This window comes from Haliotis rufescens, unplaced genomic scaffold (assembly GCF_023055435.1).
Source record: "Haliotis rufescens isolate VD_foot unplaced genomic scaffold, xgHalRufe1.0.p SCAF_13, whole genome shotgun sequence".
Classification (NCBI taxonomy): Eukaryota; Metazoa; Mollusca; class Gastropoda; order Lepetellida; family Haliotidae; genus Haliotis; species Haliotis rufescens.
Genome location: NW_025963813.1, coordinates 1945179 through 1968535, shown reverse-complemented (window position 1 = coordinate 1968535; position 23357 = coordinate 1945179). Strand labels below are relative to the sequence as shown.

At 42.6% G+C, this 23357-nt stretch overlaps 1 protein-coding gene across 2 annotated transcripts; it reads left to right on the top strand.

Annotated features, from left to right (window-relative positions):
* The first annotated feature begins 1481 nt into the window (after positions 1 to 1481).
* Positions 1482 to 18137, top strand: LOC124115460 (toll-like receptor 4). 2 transcript variants are annotated; one of them, XM_048394075.1, is made up of 3 exons: positions 1482 to 1620; positions 13650 to 15554; positions 17025 to 18137. In XM_048394075.1, exons 1-3 carry the CDS (start codon positions 1603 to 1605, stop codon positions 17688 to 17690), a joined length of 2589 nt encoding a protein of 862 aa, XP_048250032.1. In that variant the 5' UTR covers positions 1482 to 1602; the 3' UTR covers positions 17691 to 18137. The 2 variants fall into 2 exon arrangements, with proteins under 2 accessions (XP_048250032.1, XP_046332420.2); XM_046476464.2 differs by lacking the exon at positions 17025 to 18137 and having other exon boundaries at positions 13650 to 16665.
* The last annotated feature ends 5220 nt before the right edge of the window (positions 18138 to 23357 follow it).

Here is a 23357-nt window from a genome sequence, read left to right as displayed (position 1 = left end):
TACATACACTATCACTATAAGTGGTGATGTCAAAAACGGTGTTAAATACACCATCAATAAACATGGTGATGTCGAAGACGGTGTTAAATACACCATCAATATACATGATTATGTCAAGGACGGTGTTAAACACACCATCAATAAACATAGTGACGTCGAAGACGGTGTTAAATACACCATCAATATACATGGTGATGTCAAAGACGGTGTTAAATACACTTTCAACATACATGGTGAAGTCGAAGACGTTGTTAAACACACCATCAATAAACATAGTGACGTCGAAGACGGTCTTAAATACACCATCAATATACATGGTGATGTCAAAGACGGTGTTAAATACACTATCAACTTACATGGTGAAGTCGAAGACGATGTTAAATACACCATCAATATGCATGGAGATGTCGAAGACGGTGTTAAATACACCATCAATATACATGGTGATGTCAAAGACGGTGTTAAATACACTTTCAACTTACATGGTGAAGTTGAAGACGATGTTAAATACACCATCAATATGCATGGAGATGTCGAAGACGATGTTAAATACACCATCAATATACATGGTGATGTCAAAGACGGTGTTAAATACACTTTCAACTTACATGGTGAAGTCGAAGACGATGTTAAATACACCATCAATATGCATGGTGATGTCAAAGACGGTGTTAAACACACTATCAATATACATGGTGATGTCAAAGACAGTGTTAAATACACCATCAATATACATGGTGATGTCAAAGACGGTGTTAAATACACCATCAATAAACATTGTGATGTCGAAGACGGTGTTAAATACACTATCAATATGCATGGTGATGTCGAAGACGATGTTAAATACACCATCAACATACATGGTGATGTCGAAGACGGTGTTAAATACACCATCAATATACATGGTGATGTCAAAGACAGTGTTAAATACACCATCAATAAACATTGTGATGTCGAAGATGGTGTTAAATACACCATCAATATGCATGGTGAAGTCGTAGAGTCTTACCACAGCAAAATGTCAAAATTATCTTTTGATGGGGCGACAATGCACATGGGAACAATTTTCGACCCGGAACAATGTTGCGTTGTCGCCCTTTGGTAAAATATACAAGATTATTCAAAGGGCGATAAAATGACAATGCGACAAACTGCGAAAATGTCACATTGTCGCGTTTTGGTTAATTTTGACACTTTTGGCTTGTTTTGGTAAGGGCGAGAAGGCAAAAAAGCGAGAAAGTCCCTTCTAGGATTCCACAGAACAGCGGGGTTAACTCCCCCTAACCGCAAGTGGATTCACAACAACAAAATTGTACCTAAGTGCGTGCGCAGTTTCAAGTTGCATTGATTTTATATTCCAGTATGTCAGACTAACGCTTTCAACACTGCTGCCCGAACTGGGTGTGGTAGAAGGAAAAGCTTCTTGCTGACTGGCGTAGAAAGAGTTAAAGTTGGACAAGTAGCACGAGTGTGGGCTTGAATCGATAGCTGTAAATACCAGGAAGTATATGTCAGTACAGACTCTTAACATCCAAACAATACCCCCACATCTGTAAACGGTGCCCTGACGCGAGGACGCTGATACGTGATACTCCCTCAACGATGCTTTTGCACATATATGTAAGTACTTAGGTCTGAAGTTATCAAGGGGGCAAGGGAAAAATAATCCTTATAACGCCGTAAATGCAACTTATGTCAATTGGCAAGATGTGGTGAAAATCACTTTTCCACAGAACTGATAATTATTTCTATGATTTATTGTTAACAATAATTGTATTTAGAAGAAGGAATAATAAACAAGAACCTAACTTCAAAGTCAATTCAGATTCGTGGTATGAACACAGTGAAACAAGAAATTAAGGCAGCAATATTTTGACGTCACGTGATTCTTACTTTCAGATCACAACTTACTAGGTTGAGGCCGGGTGATAATATATAGAGGTTATCACGCGAGTGTGTTTGGGGATGGTAAATATTCTGCATTACGAATAAACATTGTATTTAGCGAGCCTTGGCGAGCTAAATGCATAGTGTTTATTCCTAATACAGGCTTTTTACCATCCCCAAACACACAAGCGTGATAACCTCTTTATCATATAATGTCATTCTTTGAATCTGTGCTTGAAAATAGCTTTCCCTCTCCCACAAACATTATCGAAACATTGCGAGTTTTCCGGGAATGCGCGCATTAATATGTAGTACGTCACAGGGTAGGTGATGCGTCAGTTTGACAGTAGCCAGTATAGTTCCAACTGAAATCTGTTTCTTATACAGTGGCGTAGCAACATTGTTTTTAATTGCCTTTCGCGGCAATCCATCGGTCTGTCCGCTAGAGTAACTGCCCTTTGTCAAAGGGAAGCTACTCTAACCCTAGTCTATGAGACGTCACGGCCACGGTCAGACATTGTTGACTGTCGCTCTGTCCTGTCATAACGTTAAGTACAGTCAGATGTACACACAGCGACAAAACGAAACAAGGTAACAATTCAAACATATTTCGGCCGAATCCAACTATTTTAATTTGTGGAGAAGGTTTCAAGCCGCAGAGGTCTACAAGCACAGATATGGCTACTGATCCCGCTTGGCTAGGCCTCGTGCCCCTTGCCAAATTGTTTCGAAATTTATATCTCCAAAGTTGCCAAAACTTATAAAATGCCTTTGCTACGTCACAGTTAGACACTGATTTTCAGTACATTAGACTGTCCTCTGATAATGATAGCAATTATCCATGTAGTTTATCCAGATTCCCGATGGTTTATTCTGACTCAGTCGCCGAATGACGAGGGCGACGCCATGTTTGTTTATAAACAGTGAAAGTAGTCCCTACTTGACCTTTGATATTTGCATCTCTATCCGCATATGACCCCCAACGGATATCGCTTTTATCCGTTGGCTAAATCCTGCCGAGAAACCTACCCATTATATGATAAATATATATATATATATAGGATAAAGTACGCCTCCGAGGTTTTGGTTGAACATGTAAAACCCCGTGCGAGGGAAAAGGCTTTACATTTTCAACCAAAACCGACTACTTTATGAACCGACTAAAATGCAAGAAATAGCAGAAAATATAACAAAACATCGCGATACCTAATAGTGAAACAATACAATGTATCGCGGTATAAAAGATACAAAACTTCACACGATATGTGGGGTTGAACATTCGATTCATGTTAAACAGATATTGTGACTTTTTACCAATCATCGAACACAATTGTGTTCACATCAAGAGGCAGGTGTATGAAACGTTAATTGTAAAACCTGGATATTACAACTGAAATGAATTCATCAGGTCCCGGGTATTGTTGATATTGCCTGTCTTGGAAGTTTATTAACATTTAAAGGAACCTTTTGTTACTGTCGTGTGACGTCATCAGAGGTTCATAAGTAGATATCACGACTTAATAGCTCGAGGTCAGTGGTGCTGTCTAAAGATCACGACTTTATAGCTTGAGTCCAGGACTAATATCTAGAGATAGCGACTTTATAGCTTGAGTCCAGGACTAATATCTAGAGATAACGACTTTATAGCTTGAGCCCAGGACTAATATCCAGAGATCACGACTTTAGAGCTTAAGGCCTTGGGATAATATCTAAAGATCACGACTTAATAGCTTGGGTCCAGTACTAATATTTAAAGCGAAGACTTTATAGCTTCAGTCCAGGACTAATATCTAGAGATAACGACTTTATAGCTTCAGTCCAGGACTAATATGCAGAGATCACGACTTTAAAGCTTGAGTCCAGGACTAATATCCAGAGATCACGACTTTAGAGCTTAAGGCCTTGGGATAATATCTAAAGATCACGACTTAATAGCTTGAGTCCAGTACTAATATTTAAAGCGAAGACTTTATAGCTTCAGTCCAGGACTAATATCTAGAGATAACGACTTTATAGCTTCAGTCCAGGACTAATATGCAGAGATCACGACTTTAAAGCTTGAGTCCAGGACTAATATCCAGAGATCACGACTTTAGAGCTTAAGGCCTTGGGATAATATCTAAAGATCACGACTTAATAGCTTGAGTCCAGTACTAATATTTAAAGCGAAGACTTTATAGCTTGAGTCCAGGACTAATATCTAGAGATAACGACTTTATAGCTTCAGTCCAGGACTCATATGCAGAGATCACGACTTTAAAGCTTGAGTCCAGGACTAATATGCAGAGAACACGACTTTATAGCTTGAGTCCAGGACTAATATCCAGAGATAACGACTTTATAGCTTGAGTCCAGGACTAATATGCAGAGATCACGACTTTATAGCTTGAGTCCAGGACTAATATCCAGAGATAACGACTTTATAGCTTGAGTCCAGGACTAATATGCAGAGATAACGACTTTAGAGCTTGCGGTCTTGGGATAATATCAAGAGATTACCACTTAATAGCTCGGAGCCTTGGGATATTATCTAGAGATGACCACTTTATAGCTCGAGGCCTTGGGATAATATCTAGAGATCACCACTTCATAGCTCGAGGCCTTGGGATACTATCCCGTGATGACCCCTTGATAGCTCGATACCTTGGGATAATATAAAGAGATCACCCCTTAATCGCCAGAGGCCTTGGGATAATATAAAGAGATCACCACTTAATAGCCCGAGGCCTTGGGATAATATGAAGAGATCGCCACTTAATAGCCTTGGGATAATATCTTAAGACCTTGTCAACAATTCGACGCTACATCTTCTCGATGCATTATTTAATTATCGAGGCAAAGCTTTGATGTAACATGACTGGCACGTTAGTATTTGGAGGCCTTGAGATAATAAATGGAAGTCACGATTTAACATCTTGAGGCCAGGAATATCCAACTCATCGCTACGACCTTCCAGTTTGAAGTCATCTTTAATATCCCCAAGGCCACGGTGAAATAGCCCAAGTCCAGTATTTCGAATCTTTCAAAGTAGTGCGACATATCGGGATGCCATATCTTGAAGCCAGGATAACAAGACGTCTCACCCCGAGGTCACCATTTAATACCCTTGGGCTATGAATTTTAAACATATATTGACATGATGTTGAAGCCACCAAAAAGCATCTGGAATCTTTTTTTATAATTCGAAGCTATGATTTATTTATCAACACAACCACTCCCCATCTGGTCACGTTGAATATTGTATAGTAGCTGTTCATAATCAACGCGAAAACTTCCCATCGGATCCCGTGAAGATCCACGTTAGATCCACGTATTCAGCATCCCATGCTTGTCGTAAGAGGCAACTAATGTGACCGAGTGGTCTGGCACGGTGACTTTGTGATGGTTTACATGCAGTTGTTGTTATGGATTTGATCAACCCTGGTCTTTCTCTGTCGATACATATTGGTTACTTACACTGAATAGTTGCAAAACTAAACCCGTCATCTACTAACCACTCACCAACTTGTCCATCTCGTTACAGCCAGTGACACACCACTTCACTCACTCTCTCATCAACCTCACCACACCCAGTGACAAACTACTTCACTAACCCACTTATCAACCTCACTTCAACCAGAAATATATTTATCAGTACTCACTACGGAAAACTTAAGAAAACAGTTAATTAAATATCGACTTGGTTTGCTAGACCTATTTGTAATGAAGGAAGAATACTGTCCATTGAAAAAATGAAAAGAATTTGTCCATTGTGTAAGCTAGAGATAGAAAATGAAATTCATTTTGTGTTTGTCTGTCCATTTTACAATGATCTCCGAAAGAAATATATAAAAGATTATTTAATAGCAATGTCACCGATAAACGCCTTTGTAGTTATGCTGACGACAAAGAACGAATCAAATATATTAAATCTTTCTCTTTATATTAAGCATGCATTAGCCAAAAGAAATGAATTAATCAAACAACGTGTATATCCCAATGTGTAACAAATGTAATTGTATCTACATGCGTAACTCTTTCTTGTATATGGGCCGGTGGCCTTTTGTACAATAAACTTCTTTGACTTTGACTTTGACTTTGACCTCACTACAACCAGTGACACACAACTTCACACACCCACTAATCAACCTCACTACACCCAATGACACACCACTTCACACACCCACTTATCCACTTCTTTACAGCCAGTGACACACCACTTAACTCACCCACTTTCACTTCTTTACAGCAAGTGACACACAATTTCACTCACCCACTTATCCACTTCTTTACAGCCAGTGACAAACAACTTAACTCACCCACTTTCACTTCTTGACAGCCAGTGACACACAACTTCACTCACCCACTTATCCACTTCTTTACAGCCAGTGACACACAACTTCACTCACCCACTTATCCACTTCTTTACAGCCAGTGACACACAACTTAACTCACCCACTTATCCACTTCTTTACAGCCAGTGACACACCACTTAACTCACCCACTTTCACTTCTTTACAGCCAGTGACACACAACTTCACTCACCCACTTATCCACTTCTTTACAGCCAGTGACACACAACTTCACTCACCCACTTATCCACTTCTTTACAGCCAGTGACACACAACTTCACTCACCCACTTATCCACTTCTTTACAGCCAGTGACACACAACTTCACTCACCCACTTATCCACTTCTTTACAGCCAGTGACACACAACTTCACTCACCCACTTATCCACTTCTTTACAGCCAGTGACACACCACTTAACTCACCCACTTTCACTTCTTTACAGCCAGTGACACACAACTTCACTCACCCACTTATCCACTTCTTTACACCCAGTGACACACAACTTCACTCACCCACTCATCCACTTCTTTACACCCAGTGACACACCACTTTACTCAACCACTCAACTTCTTTGCATACAGTGACACACCACTTCACTCACGAACTCATCAACCTCACTACACCCTGTGACACACCACTTCACACACCCACTAATCAACCTTACTACACCCAGTGACACACCACTTCACACACCCACTTATCCACTTCTTTACAGCCAGTGACACACAACTTCACTCACCCACTTATCCACTTCTTTACACCCAGTGACACACAACTTCACTCACCCACTCATCCACTTCTTTACACCCAGTGACACACCACTTTACTCAACCACTCAACTTCTTTGCATACAGTGACACACCACTTCACTCACGAACTCATCAACCTCACTACACCCTGTGACACACCACTTCACACACCAACTAATCAACCTTACTACACCCAGTGACACACCACTTCACACACCCACTTATCCACTTCTTTACACCCAGTAAACACACCACTTCACTCACCCACTTATCCACTTCTTTACAGCCAGTGACACACCACTTAACTCACCCACTCATCCACTTCTTTACACCCAGTGACACACCACTTTACTTAACCACTCAACTTCTTTGCATACAGTGACACAACACTTCACTCACGCACTCATCAACCTCACTTCACCCAGTGACACACCACTTCACTCATCCACTTCTTTACAGCCAGTGACACACCACCTTCTCTCACCCACTAATCAACGTCACTACACCCAGTGACACACACCACTTCACTCAACCACTCATCCTCCCCACTTCCATGGCATACACCTTTACTCACCCACTCATCCTCCCCACTTCCATGGCATACCACTTCACTCACCCACTCATCCTCCCCACTTCCAAGGCATACCACTTCACACACCCACTCATCCTCCCCACTTCACCCAGTGACACACCACTTCACTCATCCACTTCTTTACAGCCAGTGACACACCACTTCACTCACCCACTAATCAACCTCACTACACCCAGTGACACACACCACTTCACTCAACCACTCATCCTCCCCACTTCTATGGCATACCACTTCACTCACCCACTCACTCTCCCCACTTCCATGGCATACCACTTCACTCACCCACTCATCCTCCCCACTTCCATGGCATACCACTTCACACACTCACTCATCCTCCCCACTTCCATTGCATAGCACTTCACACACCCACTCATTCACTTCTTTACTTCCATGGCATACCACTTCACACACCCACTCATCCTCCCCACTTCCAAGGCATACCACTTCACACACCCACTCATCCTCCACACTTCCATAGCATCCCACTTCGCTAAGTCACTCATCCTCCCCACTTCTATGGCATACCACTTCACACACCCACTCATCCTCCCTACTTCTATGGCATAGCACTTCACACACACACACATTCACTTCTTTACTTCCATGACATACCACATCACACACTCACTCATCCTCCCCACTTCTATGGCATACCACGTCACACACTCACTCATCCTCCCCACTTCTATGGCAAAGCACTTCACACACCCACTCATTCACTTCTTTACTTCCATGACATACCACGTCACACACTCACTCATCCTCCCCACTTCCATGGCATACCACTTCACACACCCACTCATCCTCCACACTTCCAAAGCATCCCACTTCGCTAAGTCACTCATCCTCCCCACTTCTATGGCATACAACTTCACACACCCACTCATCCTCCCCACTTCTATGGCATAGCACTTCACACACCCACTCATTCACTTCTTTACTTCCATGACATACCACGTCACACACTCACTCATCCTCCCCACTTCCAAGGCATACTACTTCACACACCCACTCATCCTCCACACTTCCATAGCATCCCACTTCGCTAAGTCACTCATCCTCCCCACTTCTATGGCCTACCACTTCACACACCCACTCATCCTCCCCACTTCTATGGCATAGCACTTCACATACCCACTCATTCACTTCTTTACTTCCATGACATACCACGTCACACACTCACTCATCCTCCCAACTTCTATGGCATACCACGTCACACACTCACTCATCCTCCCCACTTCTATGGCAAAGCACTTCACACACCCACTCATTCACTTCTTTACTTCCATGACATACCACGTCACACACTCACTCATCCTCCCCACTTCCATGGCATACCACTTCACACACCCACTCATCCTCCACCCTTCCATAGCATCCCACGTCACACACTCACTCATCCTCCCCACTTCCATGGCATACCACGTCACACACCCACTCATCCTCCCCACTTCTATGGCATAGCACTTCACACACCCACTCATTCACTTCTTTACTTCCATGACATACCACTTCACACACCCACTCATCCTCCCCACTTCCATGGCATACCACTTCACACACTCACTCATCCTCCCCACTTCCATGGCATACCACTTCACTCACCCACTAATCAACCTCACTACACCCAGTGACACACCACGTCATTCACCAACTCATCCACTTTTTTACACTCAGTGACATACCACTTCACTCACTCACTAATCAACCTCACTACACCCAGTGACACACCACGTCACACACACACTCATCCTCCACACTTCCATGGCATACCACTTCACACACCCACTCATCCTCCCCACTTCCATGGCATACCACTTCACACACTCACTCATCCTCCCCACTTCTATGGCATACCACTTCACTCACCCACTCATCTTCCCCACTTCTATGGCATAGCACTTCACACAACCACTCATTCACTTCTTTACTTCCATGACATACCACGTCACACACCCACTCATCCTCCCCACTTCCATGGCTTACCACGTCACACACTCACTCATCCTCCCCACTTTCATTGGATACCACTTCACACAACCACTCATCCTCCCCACTTCTATGGCATACCACTTCACACACCCACTCATCCTCCCCACTTCTATGGCATAGCACTTCACACACCCACTCATTCACTTCTTTACTTCCATGACATACCACGTCACACACCCACTCATCCTCCACACTTCCATGGCATACCACTTCACACACCCACTCATCCTCCCCACTTCTATGGCATAGCACTTCACACACCCACTCATCCTCCCCACTTCCATGGCATACCACTTCACACACCCACTCATCCTCCCCACTTCCATGGCATACCACTTCACACACCCACTCATCCTCCCCACTTCCATGGCATACCACGTCACACACCCACTCATCCTCCCCACTTCCATGACATACCACATCACACACTCACTCATCCTCCCCACTTCTATGGCATACCACTTCACACACCCACTCATCCTCCCCACTTCCATGGCATACCACTTCACTCACCCTCTTATCAACCTCACTACACCCAGTGACACACCACGTCACTCACCGACTCATCCACTTTTTTACACTCAGTGACATACCACTTCACTCACCCACTAATCAACCTCACTACACCCAGTGACACACCACGTCACACACCCACTCATCCTCCCCACTTCCATGGCATACCACGTCACACACCCACTCATCCTCCCCACTTCCATGGCATACCACTTCACACACCCACTCATCCTCCCCACTTCCATGGCATACCACTTCACACACTCACTCATCCTCCCCACTTCCATGGCATACCACTTCACTCACCCACTCATCCTCCCCACTTCTATGGCATAGCACTTCACACACCCACTCATCCTCCCCACTTCTATGGCATACCACTTCACTCACCCATCATCCTCCCCACTTCCGTGGCATACCACTTCACATACCACGTCAGATACCACTTCACATACCACTTCACATACCACGTCACATACCACGTCACATACCACGTCACATACCCCACTACCCCACAAGCAGGAATTCCTTCAACGTTGTTTGAGGATTTGAAGGATTCGTTCCATTTTACCCAATCGATCGGTGAGCCGAGGGATCATATTAACATTGAGACTCGTCAATGAAAAGGATCCTTCTTAACTAACATGCTGCCCACTTTGCTAGTGTTGTCTGAAGCACTGGTGTCGTCGACGTTGAAGCTCCGGCGTCAAGCTTTGGCCTCGTGGACTCGTTATTGTGGCGTCGGACTGTCCTCATAGATATACCTTTGCATCCAGGGATGATTTTGTTCGTTTGTTGTTCAACGCCGCACTCGTCAATATTGCAGCAAAACGACGGCGGACTAAAATTATCGAATATGGACCAGGTAATCCATGAATGATATCATGAACATCAATACACCCAATTTGGATACGATGACATGCATCAACCGACTCAGCGACCATGACCACCCGATCCCGTTACTCGCCTCTCACAAGCCTACCAGCGACATTTGGTCGGTTGCGCTTCTTCGCCCTTTTTTATGTATGTTCCCGTTGTTCAAATAAACAAATCATGTATAGGTATATATTTGTAAGTGAAAACAACTTTTGCCTTTGAGTATTTGAGAGATCACATGACATATGATGAGAATAGAATCGGCTGACATGTCATCACTTCCCCTTGGAACCCCAGTATAAACGTCATTCCACCGAAAGCGTTCTTGCTGTATTAATGTCTACTTCAGCATAAGTGGAATCAACTAATAGGGGACGCACATTTTCACATAACGCTTTGAAAACGGAAAAGGTTTCTGATCATTTTCCTGTGTTATACATCGTCATGTGGTTCACATGCTTGAAAGCAGGATGTTGGACTATTTGATGTCACAGTTCAGTGATGTTAGACAATGGATCAAGGGAATTAAAACTTTGAAAGGAAAATCACTATATTCTGCTGTGCGGCGTCAGGCAACAACCAAACCCTTCTGTTATCTGCAAATTGTGTGAGAGACGGTTGAGGTACCGGTAGAGCTGGACATGTTTAACCTTTTCGTGAACATCTTGTGCCATCACTGATTTTCAGTTATCCATTCAAATAATTTTCATTGCTGTTTTGCCTTTTACGCCGAATGAAATCTGATTCCGAGGATAACCGAGACTGGTTATTTTCTGGCGTTGACGTTTTATATCAACAACGTTAGAATGTACAAACATGTTCACACATGATACAATCGGAAGAGCATAATCGACTGTTTTCAGCAGAGATTTTTTATGACTATTGAATGGGTTTTGATGCTTTTATTATGAGAAGTCCCTGGATGTCATGGGGTAAGGAGCACATTAATACTACATAAAGTCGTCGAAAACGGGTAAAGTGTTTTCTTGACTTTAAGAAGCAATTTACGTTTTGTTCACAAAAATTAACTACGGATCACGAATTTCAACCAAAACTGGAAGAGGATTGAATTCAGTTTAACGCCCTTTGCAACAATATTCCAGTTGACGTGAAGGGTAAGCCAAGAATGACTTTGGTGAAATCAGCGATCATGGCACTCATAATCAGAGTTAATCTAGGATTCGAACCCACGATTATCCGATCTCGAGAAATTTGGACCACACGTGCACCATGACGTTGGAGAGTTTAAGGACTTAAGAAATTCACAAACATGACGAGGTCGACTTTATTAAAAGATAATTAACTTCTCAACAAATTCAACAACAAAAACGAATATAACAATATTGTCTCCCAAATGAATGACACGGTAAAAGTTATATGTTGATATAGGTTTGATGATGGCAAAAAACGAAAGTCAATTCTCAAATGACAGTCTGTAAAGAAAACACAAAATTGTTTGGAAAAATTATAATAATACATTTTGAAAAAAAGAAAATTAAATTGTTTTTAGTCACGGTAAACATCAGTACACTTTAAACCTTCAAGAACGGGAGAGTAGATTTTAATTGTGTGCTTGAAAAAGTGACAAGAAAATGATCACAGGTAAATTTGACTTTGGAAAACATTTATAACCAAAAGGTAAATTATTTACGGTAACACACAGATGTAAGTGGCTGCATGTTATTTTCGGGTGCATTCTGGTAATATTCCAGCGATACTACAGCGGCCTGAAAGTAATCAGGTGTGGGCAAGATACACAAGTCATTGGTATGAGAGCGCCGCCCGCCCTTGCCTTGAACTCTGATCGGGACATGAAAATGAATATCACTTGACGCAAGACGATAGGTCATATATCTATTTAGAATAAATCTTGCTTTAATCACAGTACGTTTGTTGTATACCAATTTGTACTGAAGGTAGCCTGTTTCTTAGATTGAAGGTGAGTGAGAATGGTTTTACGCCGCTTTTAGCAATATTCCAGCAATATCACGGCGGGGGACACCAGAAATGGGCTTCACACATTGTACCAGTGTCGGGAATCGAACCCGGGCCAACGCTTTAACCACGAGGCTACCCGACCGCCCCCTTATATTGAAGGAATGATAAACACTTGAGTTTCCTGAGACTATCATCTTTTTAGTTTCATGTCATGTCTCATAAACATCCAAGATCCTGAATAGAATACATGTATGTTGCCAGGTTTGGAATAGAAGGATCATGGAAGAATTATAGCTTTCATCACGTGAGTGAGTGAGTGAGTGAGTGAGTGAGTGGGTGGGTGGGTGGGTGGGTGGGTGAGTGAGTGAGTGAGTGAGTGAGTGAGTGAGTGAGTGAGTGAGTGAGTGAGTGGGTGGGTGGGTGGGTGAGTGAGTGAGTGAGTGAGTGAGTGGGTGAGTGAGTGAGTGAGTGAGTGCTACTTTGAAGTTATATTCCAGCTTTATGTGGGGGGAAATCCCGAGGTGATGCAGATTTCTGACGTGCACGACTTTGGTGAAACGCACGAGCACGGTATGGTGCTGACAAACCTAGAAACCTAATCGGGGCGAACGATCATAGGTTTCTGACGTACCCAAGGGACGCAACTCTGCATTAGACGACAAGGTCACTCGTGCCCCCCACCACGTAATTCAGAATGACAGTGTCATTTTATCATGCATGATACCGTGTATTAATTTACAAATTATTTGCATATGTTTTATTGTTTGCAGATCCTGTATTTAACAGTGGCTCTGGTAACAGGTGGATTACGTCTTGCAAGGGATTGCCAGCTATGTCAGTGTTCGGAAACCAGTGACACAATCACTGCCGACTGTACAAACCGAAACTTGTCATCCGTTCCCAGCAAACTTCCGCACAATACCACGAACTTGACACTGGCTCATAACAAAATTTGGTGCATTGGCAAGGGATTGAGAAACTACACATTCCTAAAGCGACTTGATTTATCATTCAATAACCTGAATCAACTTGGTCGTGATGACTTTGCCGGACTTTCTGAGTTGCAGGTTCTCAATCTCAGTGACAATCAATTACGTCTGTCCAAAAAGGTTTACCCATTGGGTTTGTTCCGCTCCCAGAAAAAACTACGGGTGCTGACAGTGAATAACAATCATCCACCAAAAAAGGTAGCCCATTTGAATGATCCACTACAGTACCCAGATGGAACCTTTAAAGATTTGGTTTCCCTTGAGGAACTTCACATAGATGGGCTCAGGAATCCAGTGTTTGGAGAAGGATTTAAATACACCAATATCACAAGGCTGGTGATTGGAGGGATTTGTGACATGAGACACGTGTCAAATGTAACATTCCTCTATTTGAGGGGAATAACGCACCTCGATATTACAAATTGTGAAATAACTGATATTGGTCAATCTGCATTTGAGCATCTCCATAACATTCACACGTTAGACTTGTCCAACAATCCCTATCTTGGTTTGGACAAGGCTAGTGCGAGTTTGTACGGTCTTCGTAATTCTTCATTGAAAATTCTAAAAGCAAATAAAATTGACAGATATCAGGGAACTGGCATTCTCGTATCTGTGGAACATGTAAAATATATGTCTGATATGGTCCTTGAGGAATTACATCTAGACGACAACCGGATAGAATTACTGGATCCTCGAGTGCCCCCCCTCATGCCTAAAACCCTTAAAACTGTTTCCATGCGAAAAAACATGTTTTTGTTTGGTATTTACCTTCTAACAATGACATCAATGTCCAACCTGCAGTTTTTGGATGTTTCTTCAGCTCATTGGTCTCATGCTCGTCCATTTTCAGTAGAGGCAAAAGCTCACCTTGCTTCTATCCTCACAAACCCTCATATGGATTATGCTGACATCTCACGACATGACGAAAGTTGCAATACAGTTTGCTCTGTCGCCAACTCAAATAAACATGATTTTTCTCAATTTGGAGGTATTTCTGTTGATGACATACCGTGGCCGGGAAATTTCACCATTAATATTCCACTGAATGCAACACATGGAAACGCCAGCAACTCAAAACTGAGTTACATCATTCCTAGAATTACCTTTGGTGAAAACAGATTGAAGGTTTTGGATCTGTCTTATAATTTCTTTACACAGTGGTCTGGGCCGATTATCGGGCTTCGTCATCTGGAATTCATTGATGGATCGCACAATTATTGTGACTTTATAAGCATACACTTCTGTGATGATTTCCTTTCCTTGAGAATACTGAACATCAGCTACAATTATCTTGGCTACTCTTTACAGAATGAAACATTTCGTAAGCTATCCAATCTTGAACATCTGGACCTATCAAATAATAAACTAAATACTCTTCCTAGGGACATTTTTAAGGGCTTAGAATGTCTCAAATACCTGAGTGTTCGGTCCAATTATTTGAATACGTGGAATGCCAATATTGGGGATCTGAGGAATCTGAAACTTTTGGACCTCTCTGAAAATCTCTTTGAGCAGCTTGATGTAACCTTTAGAAATCAGATTGATGACAATAAAAGCAAAGGATTGCTTATAGTGCTTCAAAAGAACCGATGGAGATGTACATGTGAGACGCTGAGCTTCTTAAAGTGGCTAAACATTAAAGGCAGTAGTGTTCATGATATGGAGGAACTATCCTGTACAGAGGTAGATGGTGGCGAAAAGAACATGGCCAATCTACCAGAAATCATCATGGAACTGGAGAAGAACTGTGCATCCTACACTGGGGTGGTGTTAGGGATGGTCAGTCTCATTATGCTTGTCTTGGCATTAACCGTGACAGGCGTCGTGTACAGATACAGGTGGAAACTGAGGTACCTCTACTACGTTGCCCGGAACAGACACAGAGGGTACCTGTCTGCTGTAGAGGCGGAACAGGAGTTCGAGTTTGATGCCTTCATATCCTACGCTGACGAGGACCGTGGACTTGTGGTACAGGGCATGAGGCAGAAGCTTGAAGAGATACAAGGACTAAAGCTCTGTATCCATCACCGAGATTTCCTCGTTGGAGAGGCTATTGCAGCCAACATCCTGAACGCTGTCAAATCCAGCAGAAAGACTGTGATCATCCTGTCCAGACACTTCTTGAGGAGCTACTGGTGTAAGTACGAAGTTGAGATGGCCAAGATGGAGAGTATCTACACTGGACGGAACGCACTGTTGGTCGTAGTCCTAGAGAACATCCCTGTGAAGGACATGCCTCCTGATATTGTGGAGTTGATGCGTCAAGATTCCTATGTAGAGTACACGGATGATCTGGATGGTCAAGAAGTGTTCTGGCAGAAACTGGATCGAGCAATACGTGTTTCCTAGAACGACCTCTCTATTTGAAAAAAATGGGACCAATCATTTAATATGCTTAAGATATACATCTTTTCTCTGAAAGGAGGAGTCCAAACACATCTTTTACAGACTTCAGACATTAAACACAAGGCTAAATAAGTTTTCCAAGCATTTTGTGGGACAGTTTAATAAACGAAAAACAATCTATCTTTATGTGTTGACATGAGCCTTAAATATCAGAAACCATCGGGCACAACATACGTCAAATCTCTCTTCAAATCATGTTTCCTTTACACCCACAGCATGAGTTGGATTACTGCAATTCACTTTTCTTCAACATCTCATCAGCTTGTGTTTTATCCTTTTCTGCAATCCCTTCATTGGCACCCAGTGAGGCCAATCTGTTCTGCACATCTTCTTTTTGTGTAAATTGTTGTATATATTATGAGGATCGTTAAGCATCTTATTATTGATATTGGGCACTATATAAATAGTTTTATAAACAGTTATGATTAATTATTGTTATTATTTACAGAGTAAAATAAATGCAGCAAAGAGGGTTTGGGTGATCCTGGCACAGTCAGGCTGGTTAGGCTCAATATCAGCTCAGGACCCTTGCCCCCTCTTCACGCAGCCCGGACAGCAAATGGGACTTCTCCCAGGAAGCGCTGCCTAGTCAAACCCACCCAGAACTTTTCAGAGAATGTGAAGACTCCCCAACAGTGCAGCCTTCTGCATTACCCAGATTGTCAGAAGGGCTGTAGCAAACCCGAGGCTATTCCCAGTGTCAGTCAACAGATTGGGAGGTACCAAACCTAACTATCCTGTACAGAGGTAGATGGTGGCGAAAAGAACATGGCCAATCTACCAGAAATCATCATGGAACTGGAGAAGAACTGTGCATCCTACACTGGGGTGGTGATAGGGATGGTCAGTCTCATTATGCTGGTCTTGGCATTAACCGTGACAGGCGTCGTGTACAGATACAGGTGGAAACTGAGGTACCTCTACTACATTGCCCGGAACAGACACAGAGGGTACCTGCCTGCTGTAGAGGCGGAACAGGAGTTCGAGTTTGATGCCTTCATATCCTACGCTGACGAGGACCGTGGACTTGTGGTAAGGGGCATGAGGCAGAAGCTTGAAGAAATACAAGGACTAAAGCTCTGTATCCATCACCGAGATTTCCTCGTTGGAGAGGCTATTGCAGCCAACATCCTGAACGCTGTCAAATCCAGCAGAAAGACTGTGATCATCCTGTCCAGACACTTCTTGAGGAGCTACTGGTGTAAGTACGAAGTTGAGATGGCCAAGATGGAGAGTATCTACACTGGACGGAACGCACTGCTGGTCGTAGTCCTAGAGAACATCCCTGTGAAGGACCTGCCTCCCGATATTGTGGAGTTGATGCGTCAAGATTCCTATGTAGAGTACACGGATGATCTGGATGGTCAAGAAGTGTTCTGGCAGAAACTGGATCGAGCAATACGTGTTTCCTAGAACGACTTCTCTATTTGAAAAAAATGGGACCAATCATTTAATATGCTTAAGATATACATCTTTTCTCTGAAAGGAGGAGTCCAAACACATCTTTTACAGACTTCAGACATTAAACACAAGGCTAAATAAGTTTTCCAAGCATTTTGTGCGACAGTTTAATAAACGAAAAACAATCTATCTTTATGTGTTGACATGAGCCTTAAATATCAGAAACCATCGGGCACAACATACGTCAAATCTCTCTTCAAATCAAGTTTCCTTTACACCCACAGCATGAGTTGGATTACTGCAATTCACTTTTCTTCAACATCTCATCAGCTTGTGTTTTATCGTTTTCTGCAATCCCTTCATTGGCACCCAGTGAGGCCAATCTGTTCTGCACATCTTCTTTTTGTGTAAATTGTTGTATATATTATGAGGATCGTTAAGCATCTTATTATTGATATTGGGCACTATATAAATAGTTTTATAAACAGTTATTATTAATTATTGTTATTATTTACAGAGTAAAATAAATGCAGCAAAGAGGGTTTGGGTGATCCTGGCACAGTCAGGCTGGTTAGGCTCAATATCAGCTCAGAACCCTTGCCCCCTCTTCACGCAGCCCGGACAGCAAATGGGACTTCTCCCAGGAAGCGCTGCCTAGTCAAACCCACCCAGAACTTTTCGGAGAATGTGAAGACTCCCCAACAGTGCAGCCTTCTGCATTACCCAGATTGTCAGAAGGGCTGTAGCAAACCCGAGGCTTTTCCCAGTGTCAGTCAACAGATTGGGAGGTACCAAACCTAAGGCACCGAGAACAATGGGGAGTCGGACACCTTGGTACTTTGGATCCAAGCGTGACATTTCAAAGGCGAGGTCCGCGTATTTGCCATGTTTTTCCTCAATCTTGTCAATCACATTAGTGTCAAAGGGGACAGAAAATTAAATGATATAAATTATTTAATTGGATTTATCAAAAAGGACAAGATCAGGTTTGTTGGCCTGGATACGTCTAAGGCTGTAAATGGGCCTATTCCAAAGAATTTTGTGTTATCATTTTCCATGACGCCCTCTCCATATTCCGGGTCGTACCATGGGTGGACCTCTGTATCAAAACCACAAGCATGGTGAAGACGGTAATAAAATGATCGAGCTACACCATCATGTCCTTTAAGATACTGTGTTTGTGCCAAAGCTGGGCATCCCCTCACAATGTGTTTGACAGTCTCATTAAATTCATTACATAATCTACATTTCATATTTACATTTTGATGCAAAATCACACATTGACGGTTTCGAGTGGGAAGTGACTGGTCCTGAGCGGCAAACAGAAAGCCTTCCGTTTCACTTTTCAGGCCAGACGACTTCATCCAAGCGAAGGACTCTGCATGATTTCTCATCTTCTCAACACACTGCACTTAAACTCCATGCGGTGGTCGTTCTTCTTCTTCTAATTATTATTATTATGATGATGATGATGCAACTGACAATTCAGCAAAAAATAACAGTGCACTACTGGGTCATCTAAAATTGATCATGAAGTTCAAGCAGTTGAAGTGGTAAATGCAAGAGATTTGAGAAAATACCATAGAGCCTTTTTTTATAAATCCCTCTATAATGCCGGGATGCAGGTCTTAGGCTTTTACCACTTTACTGAAGCCAAGAGTGGTGCTGACAAACCTTTTTACATAATCTGGGCGAAACTGGAATTCGAAACCGCCGTCATCGGTTTCTTGCACGCCGCATTGACGTATCTCTGCACGGAGTGCGGTCCCTTGTACGACTGGGTCACCCGTGCCCCCAGTTACACACCGATCTGAAGTGATTTTGACACATTTAGGAGCATGTGTAGAAACGTAAAACCAAAGCCATGTACAGAATTTATTCTGCTCGAAGAGAAATAACAGACGATCGTATAACACTCTTGAATTGTAATGGAGTAGTGTAATGTGTAATGGAGGTACGCATCAGAACAAACCTTTGAGATTTAAAAATAGTTCATCTTGTACAACGTTATCACAGATGCTGCGAATGCTCAGGACGTGTTGACACAATGTCAGATGTGGTTGAAAACTGGGAATTCCGTCTCCCGTTCGCCGTTGTATCATCATTCAAACTAGATCTGCTGATGGTCCCAATGACACTATGCCTTGGCAGAGCACCTTTGTGGCAGCACAAGATCTGTTTAAGTGCCTGTCTAAATCGTCCCCCACTTACACAGTACAGGTAGAAGTTCGCACACCTGTTAATGTAAAGCAAATAAAACGATATCCCAAATAACAGATTGCCTAATCCTTGTTGTTGTGGAGAGCTGCCAAAATCTGAAAGCGTGCTTGGGCGTGTCGTAAAAATGGAGAAGGGGACTGTGCATGCGACAATCGTAAATGAGTCTATTATCAGCATGACGGACAGTTGCCGACCACGTGAGTCTATCTTCGTCTTGTTCCTAACACTCTTCTGACCTCTGCCGGAAACGGTACTGTTTCCCGATTTCCTCACGTTCTTGAAAATCACGAGATTGCTTACGATGATTATCGCAAAGGAAAAAAGTAGAAACATGTTGTGGACCCATGGCCAGACACTTGAATAAAAATATTGATAATGAGGGTTGCTCAGGTCAACATAACAAAGCACATCTGTCTGATCTTTCGGGACGATAACAGACTTGAACAAGAAATGAGCTTCCTTTACCACGATAACGAAGAAGAGCACGACAATCACAACCCTTGCCCGTCTCCTGCTGCACCATTTACTGGCTTGTAAAGGAAATGTAATGGCTATTGCCCTTTCAGTTGTCATAGCAACGGTCAAAATAATTCCAAAGTCACTAGATCCCCATCCAAAGAAATTGAAAAATTTGCACATATCGTCAAACTCAGGATTATGAAGAAAGATCCATGGATAATTTACGTACAGCCAATGAACGGGCAGAGCGATATCGAGGCTTGCAATGTCAGTGATTGCATTTACGCTCATGTAGAAGGAGGTCGCCACATTCCTGAAATAACGACTCTGCATTACCATGACCACCAAAACGTTACAAATTGTTCCCATGACAACCAAAATTGGAGGGACATATAAGTCAATATATGAAGCTATTATATATTCGGTGGTGTTGACAACTGATGTATTTGACATCATGGCACTTGTATCTAGGTCCTTGTAAAGAGTTCTTTCAATCCCTTGTATTGCTTCTAGCTAAGGGTTCTACGTGGATGATTTGTTTCCTATCAATATCTGGTGTTGACCACGACATTGCTGAACACCATTGTAGGTACGTTCACAGGCGCTGCAAAGACTCAATGGCTCACAGTTTACTTCCAAACCGAGTTTTTGTTTACGTTGAACCTTCATTTCTAATTTAATAATATTCAGATGACAAGATAAACAATGATGTGTCACGTTCACGACTCCGTTTGAATTTATGAGGTATAGATCTTAAAGTGATACTTTGTAAGGGAAACTGGTGCAATAAATGGTGCGGTTTGTCATAGTTCACTTTCAGTGACATCATGGCGGGGGTCACCTAGGAAGGGCTTCATGTGGGTATTTTACATGAACTTGAATTGCAATCAAATGTTTTCAAAAAAATAATCTTTTACCGAAAATGCTGGAAAAGAATTTGTCCTTAGGGTTTAAACGAAATATTTCTCGTTCTCTGGACATGTTTAGTCGGTCCCAAGCAGATTGTCTGGCTCCTGAATGATATGCTTTAAAGCTCTGACTCTCAGACATCTGCGTCTCCTCCCTTTGCTGTGCAGAGTTGCATGCCTTGGGTGTGAAATCCACATATATCATTGTCGAAAAAAACCACTTTGATCAATATCCTGTGCCAAATCCAAAACGCTTACACCACACCACATCCACATCCATATTCGCACACAAACACAAACACAAACACCCACACAACACCAACACCACCAACACCACCAACACCAACACTAACACCAACAACACCAAACACCAACACCAAACACCAACACCAACACCAACACCAACACCACACCACACCACACCACACCACACCACACCACACCACACCACACCACACCACACCGCACTCCACCGCACTGCACCGCGCGCACCGCACCGCACCGCAGATGTCGATCCCTGAGATGAACATAAGTCTTCCCAATGGATAAGGGACGCATATACTTTTCATTGTAACTAGTTCCCTTCATTTTTATGCATACCGACTATGGGGATCGGCCGGTAAGATTCGCTGACTTGGTTGATGCATGTCATCGTTCTTGCGTGGATCGGTGCTCATGATATCAGTCACTAGATTGTCTGGCCTAGACTCGATTATTTACATACCACCGTCATGATGATAAGGCTGCAGACAGACGAACCACGTTTTGCAGAAGAACATCATTAAAAATGGCTGATGAACGGAATATCATGGCAACAATGCCATTTGTATGCTGACCAGGTTGCCATAACAGACCTCTTCCTTGCATGACAAAACAACCTGTTTTGATAATGGTTAGTTTGAAAGACACCAAACAATACATTGATTAGGATTAGCGATAACCTGAATCGTGAGGTTTGCTTGAAGCTAATATGATAAAAGAACTGAAGCCGTGCATCCACTGGGCACGTGGACACGGACACGTTTATCAATGTTTGTTAAGAACTGATATCAAGATTGAACAGAACACCGGATTTTATGTTTATCAATAAACGCAAGTATATATTGAAGTCATTTCTGATAATAAAAAGTAAAAACAAAAAGGTGACACTATGAAATCATAATCAGTGTAAGAGTTCAGCGCAATAATGCAACGCAAGCCCCGCCCTCTCTGTTATCAGCCAATCAGGAAATAGTAGTCCGTCAGGGAGAATGTTTTTTGGCTTATGGACATCCTAAATAGCCAACCCGTGAATAGCCGGGTCAGAACAGGTCAACAGCGACCCATGCGACTACGCTTTTCGTAAGAGGCGACTAATGGGATCGGGTGGTCAGGCTCGCTGACTTGGTTAATGCATGTCATCGTATCCCGATTGCGTGGAACGATGATCATGATATCAGTCACTGGATTGTCTGGTCCAGGCTCATATAACTTGAATATTGCTGAGTGCGGCGTTAAACAACACGAAAACAAACTAACAAGATCTAAAATAGCCAATGAAATACCACGGAATCACTTGCCGTTTATCATGGTGACTATGGCCAGTATGTTTATCATGGTGACTTTGGCAAGTAAGTTTATTATGATGACTATGGTAAGTTTATCATGGTGACTATGGCCAGTGAGTTTATCATGATGACTATGGCCAGTAGGTTTATCATGGTGACTATGTCCAGTATGTTTATAATGGTGACTATGTCCAGTTAGTTTATCATGGTGACTATGGCCAGTGAGTTAATAATGATGACTATGGTAAGTTTATCATGGTGACTATGACCAGTGAGTTTATCATGATGACTATGGTAAGTTTATCATGGTGACTATGGCAAGTGAGTTTATCATGATGACTATGGCCAGTAAGTTTATTATGATGACTATGGTAAGTTTATCATGGTGACTATGGCCAGTGAGTTTATCATGATGACTATGGTAAGTTTACCATGGTGACTATGGCCAGTGAGTTTATCATGGTGACTATGGCCAGTATGTTTATCATGGTGACTATGGCCAGTAAGTTTATCATGGTGACTATGGCCAGTATGTTTATCATGGT